At 31.5% G+C, this 10387-nt stretch overlaps 1 protein-coding gene across 1 annotated transcript in view; it reads right to left on the minus strand.

Moving 5' to 3' along the window:
* Positions 1 to 2756: 2756 nt before the first annotated feature.
* Positions 2757 to 10387, minus strand: part of LOC137617492 (perlucin-like protein) — a 9035-nt gene continuing 1404 nt past the window's right edge. Inside the window, exons 2-6 of the mRNA XM_068347512.1 lie at positions 9116 to 9187; positions 7216 to 7374; positions 6230 to 6332; positions 3180 to 3281; positions 2757 to 2912 (exon numbers count right to left, since the gene is read on the minus strand). Coding sequence (XP_068203613.1) covers positions 2834 to 2912; positions 3180 to 3281; positions 6230 to 6332; positions 7216 to 7374; positions 9116 to 9187 — 515 coding nt within the window. The 3' untranslated portion in view covers positions 2757 to 2833. The remainder of the gene's footprint in view (positions 2913 to 3179; positions 3282 to 6229; positions 6333 to 7215; positions 7375 to 9115; positions 9188 to 10387) is intronic.

The raw sequence follows: 10387 nt of genomic DNA on the forward strand, positions 1-10387 counted from the left end.
AGAGAAAGTGAATAACCTTTGAATAAGATACCATATGTGGAGCAGCCATCTAACAAAGCAATTGAATTACACATAGACTCATTGGAGGCAGAGGCTAATTCGTTGCAGTCGGAAACCTCTGAATATCATCGAAATATTAAGGGTTAGCTTTTAATAAACCCTGAGGCAAGGACTCCGAGAAAGATTGTATGTGCATCAGGAGCCCATCAGAAAATCCTTGATATTAATATAACCACTTCTAAAATCACCTTATTTATCAAAATGAACTTTCGCTGTTTTGAGTACAGGCCAGGGCTCTAACCTGTTTTACAAACAAACAGTGTATTATTATTATTATTATTATTATTATTATTATTATTATTATTATTATTATTATTATTATTATTATTATTATTCCTAGCTAAAACTCAGGACGTATATTGTTATTGAGATGAGCATTTTACCTCGTTGATGACGATCACTATCACACAGTTCACTGTAATATTGCTAAATTTAACAGTATATTTAATAAGGCTAAGTGATAGGGGTTCTTTTCAATTGTAGATATTACCATGAAGTTTTGTAGGAGCAGAAAAACTATGTTACACATCAATTCCTGACTTTTTCATTGGGATATTTGAATTATTCTAGTAACAATTCACATCACCGCCAAAAGTAACTATTCAACCAATAAGGAAATAAACGTTGGTGTGGCTTTTCTATGGCATAGATTAACAAGAAAATCGGTATGGACGAAGTAAAAAATCATCCCATAAATCCCTGAAAATTTAATTTTGATATATGGAGTATTGTATGAGTAATTTACGACGCCGCCTAAAATCGGCCTCACACTGATATCCAGAAATGGTTACTATGACTTTTATATTAAAAGTATCAATTGGTACTAATGTAGTTCATAGAAAATCCATCAAATCCTGAGAAAAGTATTTGGATATCTTTAAAATTCAAGGAGTAGCTATCTCGTCCTCCCTGAATTTTTAGCTAAAAGTCGTCACTTACGAACAAAAGTGACAGCCAGGGTATGCTTATAGCAGGTATGAACATGAAAATTGTCATAAACAAAGCCTATATATATACCCAGATAATCCTTTAAAATTTCATTTTAATATATTTAATGGTATAGAAGTTATTGTCCCTGCCGCCGAAAATATCAGCTGCTCCACCCACACCCCCACCTCCCCTCTGAAACCTATGCCGATAGAAAAATGGCTACAGTGATTTTTCTATGGCAATTATCAAGACAGAAAATGGTATGAATGGATTTCACATAACAACCATCAACCCCAGTGAAAATCAATCAGATATCTGTTAAACTCCAGGTGTCTTTTCCTGTCATCACTGATATTTTAGCTAAAAATCGTCACCTACGAACAAAAGGGACAGCCAAGGCATGCTTATAAAAAGTATGAACATAAATATTGGCAGAGTCAAAGCTTGTTTACATTTAAATAGTCCCTTTAAATTTCATTTGATTACAACAATAGGTATAGAAGTTATTAACCCTGCCTCCGAGAATATCAGCTGAATTATTCTAGGGGCAATTTACTCCACCCCAAAGAATTGCCAGTCAACCCATACTGAAATAAACGTTTGTTGTGGCTTTTTTATGACAGATATTAACATGAAGATTTGCATGAGCTAAGGAAATATCTATGTCAAAAATCGCTGAAAATTTCATTTAGTTGTATAAAGTATTCTGCGAGTAATTCACGGCGCGCGCTGCCGAAAATGGGCCTCTGAAGAATATCGAAAATTGGCTACTATGACTTTTCTATGGCAAGTATATCAAAACCAAAAAGTTATAAGAATATATTTCATGTATGACCCATCAAACTCTGTGAAAATAATCTAGATATTTGGAAAAACAATAGAATAGTTTACTCCTCGTCACTCATGTTTAAGCTAAAATTAGTCACTTACGAAAAAAAAAAAAAAAAGTGACAACCAGGGCATGCCTAGAGCAGGTGAGAGCCTGAAAAATAGCAGAAATAAACCTTATATAAATAGTTAAATGCTCTCTTAAAATTTCATTTCAATTATCTTTTTTGCGTAGGAATTATTGACTCTACCGCTGAAAATCTCAGCTGCTCCCCTCCCGCCCCCGCTCAGAAATCTATGGCTAGAGAATGACTGGACTACGGGTTTTGGTGAGACATCAAGAATAAAAAAAATGACATTTATCATAAGGTCACTCATTTCTTTCACGACAATTAATCCTACTTGAAAAAGTAGGATATTATAAGCCCAAAGGTTCGAACAAGAAAAAAAATCCCAGTGAGGAGAGGGAACAAGGAAATGAAAAATATACATGAGAGTTACGATTAGTACAGAATATTCTAAGATCAGTAATAACGTTAAAATAGATTTGTCATATATAAACTATGAAGTGAAGTTTGTCAGCCTGGTCAACAAAAATACAATTGCTGCAAGTTTGAACTACTGAAATCTATTTGAGATCAACAAACAGGGTAATCACGTAATTTATTCCAGCTCCAAAATTTATTCTCAAGTAGTTTGTTTTCAATTCATTAAATTAATTGGTAATGCAAATTTGATTAAGACATTTGAAGATTTATTGTCATATGAAGAAATATCAATATTAACTTGGGATATGTCCTACCCCACCCAAAAAAAAAAAAAAAAAAAAAAAAAAATATATATATATATATATATATATATATATATATATATATATATATATATATATATATATATATATATATATATATATATATATATAAGAAAAAAGCAACATTACATTTTATATCGATGTTTCTTTAAAAGAAATTGGAGTTCAGCTTTCAAGACATATATTCATTAGGAGACAATGAAGTTAAGCCTTGATGACAGTTTCATTACGAGACAGTGGAGTTAAGCCCTCAATCGGATATACAGATTTCTCACAGATGTACCTGTATGCAGAATAAAGTAAGACTTACGTAACTTTATGTTTTGAAGGGAACGTTTATTTGGAAACTTGGATTCTCAGTTGATTTTTAAACCCTTGATTCTAGAGATGTTGATGATGATACTTCAACTATGGAAATCCATTTTCAGTATAGAGCAAGGTTTGTATGCATGTATTAGATGCAAAAACTTACCGACTTTTCTTTTTGATAAATTGCTGTCACTAATTTAAAGAAAAAGGTAACGTGTGTTTTGACGATTTTATACCCTACCTAAATTCCCTGTTGCAATTTATGTCATTCCAGCGACTGTCCTTTGAAGCAAAGTAATGGATACATTTTTCCCCGCTACTGCTCGGCTCACTGTCTGCCCACCTGGAAAGAGGGTAAGGTATAATAACTTCACTATTTTATTCCTGCATCTTTTCATAACACATGACAATTCACTTCACCAAAATTTTCATTCCATTCGTTACCTTTGTCCATGTTTTTCTCTCATCTTCTATTCTTCCCCTTTTAACTATAAATTCACCGCGTTATTGGTGGGTATCCCCCATGCCCTTACTTGCACCTTGGTAGTGAATAGCACCTCTGGCCTGAAAATGCCACTTTCTGCTATCAGCTGGGTCACCCTTCATTTTCTATATGATGCCATATGAAAATTTTGTCTTGACCTATCAGTCTATAATCACTCTACCTAATTAACTGCTTACTACAGAAATATTCTTGTGATATTATAGTACATGACTGTCGTTCAAGTGGTGTTCCAAGTTGCAATGAGGAACCCCAAACCGGTCCTATTTTTGGTTGACCCATTTTGATGAAATTACAGTCCAAGCCTTACACTTTTCCCTATCTACACATTCCCACATGATTAACAATTATCACGCAATCGCACTACAACCTCAAGACTTTAATGTACTCTACGGACACACAACCCACTCACGTGTTCATTGCTTAATTCTCCAAACGTATCTGATGTAAAGAATACCAATTCCCCTCTCTTTCCCTTTTTCCCTTCAACATCTTCCTCTTCCATTCAATCATTACACCAGCTTTCCATTGTCTCTGACCTTAGAGTTCCACTCATAAGACTGATTCTTGTATCTTTTGTATAAGCCTACCTGGAAGAAGGGGAAATTAACCAAGCCCAATAATTGTAGAGGACAAGATTGATTAAAATCAAAGTTGTAATGCTAATAATATGTCAGGGAAATATAATTAGATTCAAGCAGTCATCCTTGAATGAAATCAATTGGCTGAGTACATACATTATAGTGAACTTGGTTGTTAGTGCTGCAGCAATTTGTTGTCTAAAACGGTTTCTTTCTTTGGTATTGTTAGAAAATTTTATAAATTATTGTCTAGTTCTACATATTGTGGAAGTTGTTAACTGTCGCACTTGCGCGAAATTCAAATGATTCTAGTAGAAGTTATTTGGAAAAGATCTTTATCAGAGACACATTGGTCAGCATGGAATGATTCTGTGAAATCGCTAAAACTAAACTAATTGATTATTAATAAAGATTTGGAAACTCTTCATGAGGATGCTGATCAGAGTTAGGATACAACTTAAGGTAGAACACCTCCCAGCATATTTAAGCAAGTTTGACATCATATTTTTGTTTGTTTTTCTCATATATACTTAAAAGAGTTGCCTAATTTATTCTTATTTTTGCAAGGCGAGGGACTAAGCTTGAAGGCTGTTGTTGATACCACGAAATCGCTTTTGGAAAATTTCAAAAGCATTTGCACTAATTTTCATCAGTAGGAAAACAAAGCTAATATTGTCTTTTCAAAGATATCTGATGATAAAGTGTATAATTTACCATTGTGAAACAAAGCGTAGTCGTACTCTTAGGAGGCCTTTCACATAAACTGGTAGAAATTGTTCAAATGACCATAATTTCACATGTAGAAAAAAATTCGTTTTTACCTCAAGTTGTCTGTGACAGTTTTATCACTGATTTAAGCACATGATCCACTGTCTATTCACAAGTTCATGGTAACTTCCCATATCGTTTTTATTATAGTAATGACGATCTGAACAGCACAAAAAGCTGCCAGAAATCTAATGGTAAAAAAGAATTAAATTATCCATTTTCATGAATATATGTCCCCTAAAATAAATGACCCTTATCAAGACAATGTTCTAAATATTGCTTAAAAGCCTTCTTGCAGTGCCATTACAGTCTTATCCAAATGTTTCTATTGCTGTACGTATCAGTCTTACATAGCTAGGCAGTGTTTGTGAAGGAGAATGATCATATTAAAAATTAAGTTACATATAAAATTAAGAAAATATACACCTTAACTGGTTGAGTTTAATAAACATCGAGCATGATCCGGCAAAAAAAAAAAAAAAAAAAAAAAGTGCAAAATATCATTAATACATTTCCCCATGAACCATGAATTTCTGAATAATCATTTATGTGCAACTTTTCGTTATGCTCATCGAAATAAAAATAATTAGCTAATCTTCATGATTGCGTACTGATCCAATTTCCTCGATTTTGCTTTAAGTATAGCTTTCAATACGTCAAGAATTGTTCAATAAGAAAAATATATAAGCTAATCTGGCTCGATTCACTCTCATGACAGGGCCCATTCTACATCCCTAGCGTAAGGGTTGCAAAGGATTTTAATCCGACACTGGTTTTGACACTCTCACTAGAAGATTAATTGGTTCTTTGATTGGTCAGAATATACTACATCTGATATCTCTATCGTTACAGAATATCCTTTACACATTCTAGTGTGTGCTCCTAGACCTGACAATAATGTAACCAAACAGTTCTTCTTTACACAATGAGTCAACTTCTGCACTATAATTGTTCATTGGCTAATTTCCACTTAGTAAGTGTAGAAGAGACTCTTTAGCTATGATAGGGAAATCTTCTGAGAAGTTACTAAAAAGACAAACATTTTTTTTCTCTAGTCCGGCGTAGTGGCAGAGCCTCTATACCATGGGCCTCCAATGTCTTAGGTATGAGTTCTCTTACTTGAGGGTATACTTAGGAAAACTGTTACACTTTTATAAATTCTTTTTTCTTCCTTTCCTTACTGGAATATTTTCCCCATTTGGAACCCTTCCCTTGAGCTTGTATCATCCTAATGTTACAACTAGGATTATAGCTTAGCTACTACTACTACCACTACTACTACTACTACTACTACTACTACTACTACTACTAATAATAATAATAATAATAATAATAATAATAATAATAATAATAATAATAACAATAATAATAATAATATTTTTCTGTTGGACTGATGTGAAACTATATTTCCATTTTAGTCTCTTACACCTCAATCTTTACCATGATTTAATCATCGGGTGGACAGTTCCATCAGTCCAAACGTGGATTCCTTCCACATGCAGGTCAGTCAATCCTACGTAGGTATTGTGACCCTTCACGAGATCTGCAAAAGAAATAAGTAGATTAACTGAAATCCTGTCTTTATATTCGTCTTTATAACAATAGATGAATGTTTATAAATGTCTTCTAAGATATATATGCTTTACAGGAGGATTGCAATGGAAACTGGTCAAAAGTTTTTGTCAATTGATATATAGATCAAATGGCTGATCTCAGTGCCTTTATATGGGAAGAAGAAGAAATAAGTCAAAGTTGGGCATAACCGTGCATGGTACATCAATCATTTCTATTCAAGTGTTATAGTAATTGAAGGAAATATAAATATGAAATATACATACACACGTGACTTATAAAAGCGTCAGTTTTCCCAAATAAACCCCTAACCCTTTATTGAATTTTAATTGGATAAAACTAGAAATATTTTCAAGTATATTTGACAGTTCTTTTTTTTTTATAGAACTCAAAACGCTTGTCTTATGATATTTGCATTTGTAGTGAATACTACCGAATATTTTATGATGCCACCAACAGAAGTCTATTTCTATTATTAATGTTGTTGCGCTGTAGGTGCTCTGCCATATTCAATAAATCATTATATAAATTTCACTGCCTTGTTACTATTTATCACCATCCAGCAGGTTTTGAAGAAATGTTATCTTTCTAAATGAAAATAACATTCTATACATGAGATGTGTTTTATTGTTCTTAGTAATCTGGATAAAGATTTAAGCAAAAACGGAAAAGAACACAAAAAGTTTCACAGTTGCCTTCTAAACAATTAATTTCTCTAAGAGGTTGCCAGTAAAGTATACTTAAAGTTTCAAAAGAAAAGTGTTGCATTTAGGTTCGGTTAGAGCTTAGAATTTTGACTTTTTTTGCAGACTAGTCTAATTAAAATTGCAGTGTTTGCATAAATAGATACTTACCACGCAGGAAATTATACTCTTCATCAGTAGTTACTTTGACCAAATCAGAATCCAAAGCGATGCATTTTTCTCGGCTTTTTTGCCATGTGGAAGTGTCAACACTTAAGAAATAACAAGAAGCTCCAAGTTTAAGCCAACCTTCATCACATGGAAGATACTCTGAAAGTGATTAAAGGTCTTTTTAGGACAGTGAAGAATGTTCTTAGGGATTGCACTGCTCACAGGTATTTCTACAAGGTCACATCAGGGCCTTATTTTCTTTGTGAAATTCGGTCTCATTTCATATCAGATCTCTTTGATTCTAACTGTATTATCTGTGAATGAAACTTACAGTTTAGGTTACACTTTCCTAAAGTACTCAGGACTGAAATTAACTTAATATATTTAAGTTTTACGTGATTTTGTCCAACTGCAGAATATAGCACAGGTTTCATTTCATCATAAAACGGACATGTCTCTATTCATTATGGTAAGACTTCTCCAGATCCATTTGAACGGCTATTCCTCCATTTTCCGCAATCAATCCAATTTTTTTTTAGATATAGACATTACCTATATCACCAAGTACCCAGCCTCTGCTAGTCTTTTTCCATCATATATTTCATGTACAGTCAAGTAAGTATTCTACAAATGTCAAGTCATATACCAATATATTTCTCCTAAACACCCACATCAACGTTATCATGTTACCACAGAATAAAATATTTATTTTAGTCAGACTATTGCAACTTTTATACACAATACACAACTTGATTTAGATTGAGTACTTTCTAATTTTTACACGTGGATATTTGATAAACTCCCAACATTTTCATTGTTTATCTTTTCAAGACTATATTTCCAGTCTCTAGTACAACTATTCTCATCTCTTCTTACAATTTCCAAATGTGAACAGATATCCATTGATTGTGGTCTGGAAGTTAGTATGATTGACCTTTTAGTGCCAGCTTTGACTTTGTTATTCATGAGGCTCCTGCTTTGAAGCTCAAACAGTTGTGATTGGGTTGAGCCTTTTTAGCATAATGTCTCTCAATCAGTATGGCTTTATATTTTTAGGTGTGATTCTACACAGTTATTTTACTTTTGAGGAAAATATTAATTCTTTCACATCTTCATTTACAGAGAGATTGACGTATTGGTAAAATCTCTTCAGATTTTCAGTGTTTAAATTATGTCATTATTATTTGTTTCGGATATTATTCTCCTGTCTGGTCAGCAGCTTCCGAATCTCATCTCAATATGTTGTACAAGAACTCAAGGGCCTATTACATTCCTTTTACCCGATCTATATATTAATATCCCGCATCGTCGTTCTATTAGTTAATCATGCTTGTTGCATAAGATTTTTCATATTTCGGACCGTCCTTTACATTCATATCTCGCAGGACAGAACCATCTTGTTCGTAATACAAGGTATGCAGTTAATTATAATAGTTAGGCCTTCTCCATCATGAGGCTCAATACTAAACTGTATTGTAAAAGATTTATTCCAGCGGTGACCTAGTTGTGCGATAATCTTCCTCATCAGGTTCTTGAATCGATGAAATTTCAAAATGTGTTTACGTTAAACAGACTAACATAAGAATCCTTATAGATTATATATGAAAAATCTGTTTTAATGTTGATATTAATATCAAAACATATTTTAATGGTTAATTATTTCTTTTGTGGTTAATTTATATCCCTATTTCCTTTTCTTACTGGGGTATCTTTTTTCCTGCTGGAACCTTGGGGATATAGGATCCTCCTTTAATACCAGGGTTGTAAATAATAATAATAATAATAATAATAATAATAATAATAATAATAATAATAATAATAATAATAATAATAATAATAATGTTTGATGTGACCTTTTCTTTTGACTTATAGCTAAATTTATCTCCAATAACAATCTTACCTGATGTTAAAAAGCCGAACATTTTCAAAAGTGTGGAGGCGAGTTTTTCTGAGGTCTGCTCTTGTGCTGAAAAGAAAAGGAAGAACAATCTGAGATCATGTTTTTCAGGTAAAAAAATGGAAAAAGGATTAGTAATAATTTCAGAATTTAGTCACGGCTAATCATAATCTTGAGGGGTTTGTATGTGCGTTTTTGTGTTTCTGTGGTTGTGCGTTTATGTGTGTGCGTATGGGTGTGTGTGTGTGAGAGAGAGAGAGAGAGAGAGAGAGAGAGAGAGAGAGAGAGAGAGAGAGAGAGAGAGAGAGAGAGATATTAATATGAGTGAAACTACGATAATGTTCGATAACAAAATAGGTCCCTGGAATCTGCAAACGAAGCCAGAGAAGGAAGAAAAGACAAGGGATTCATGAGCTATGAAAATTACCTGGTATATATATATACACACATATATATATATATATATATATATATATATATATATATATATATATATATATATATATATATATATATATATATATATATATAGATATAGATATAGATAGATATATATATACATATATATATATATATATATATATATATATATATATATATATATATATATATATATATATATATATATATATATATATATATGTATGTATGTATGTATGTATGTATGTATGTATATATATATATATATATATATATATATATATATATATATATATATATATATATATATATATTATATATATATATATATATATATATATATATATATATATATATATATATATATATATATATATATATATATATATACATATTTATATGTATATATATATATATATATATATATATATATATATATATATATATATATATATATATATATATATAATATATATAAATATAAATATATATATATATGTTTATATATATATAAATATATATATGTTTATATATATATAAATATATATATATATATGTTTATATATATATATATATATATATATATATATATATATATATATATATATATATATATATATATATATATATATATATATATATATATATATATATATATAGAATGCCTGACAAAACCCCCACCCGACAAAACCCCCACCGACGAAACCCCCACTGACAAAACCCCCACCCGACATAACCCCCACCCGACAAAACCCCCACATGATAAAATCCCCACATGACAAAAACCCCACCCGACAAAACCTAAATTTGCTATATTTTAGTTATAGTCGGTCATTGTTTTTATTTGTTTACCTA

This window comes from Palaemon carinicauda, chromosome 23 (assembly GCF_036898095.1).
Source record: "Palaemon carinicauda isolate YSFRI2023 chromosome 23, ASM3689809v2, whole genome shotgun sequence".
Classification (NCBI taxonomy): Eukaryota; Metazoa; Arthropoda; class Malacostraca; order Decapoda; family Palaemonidae; genus Palaemon; species Palaemon carinicauda.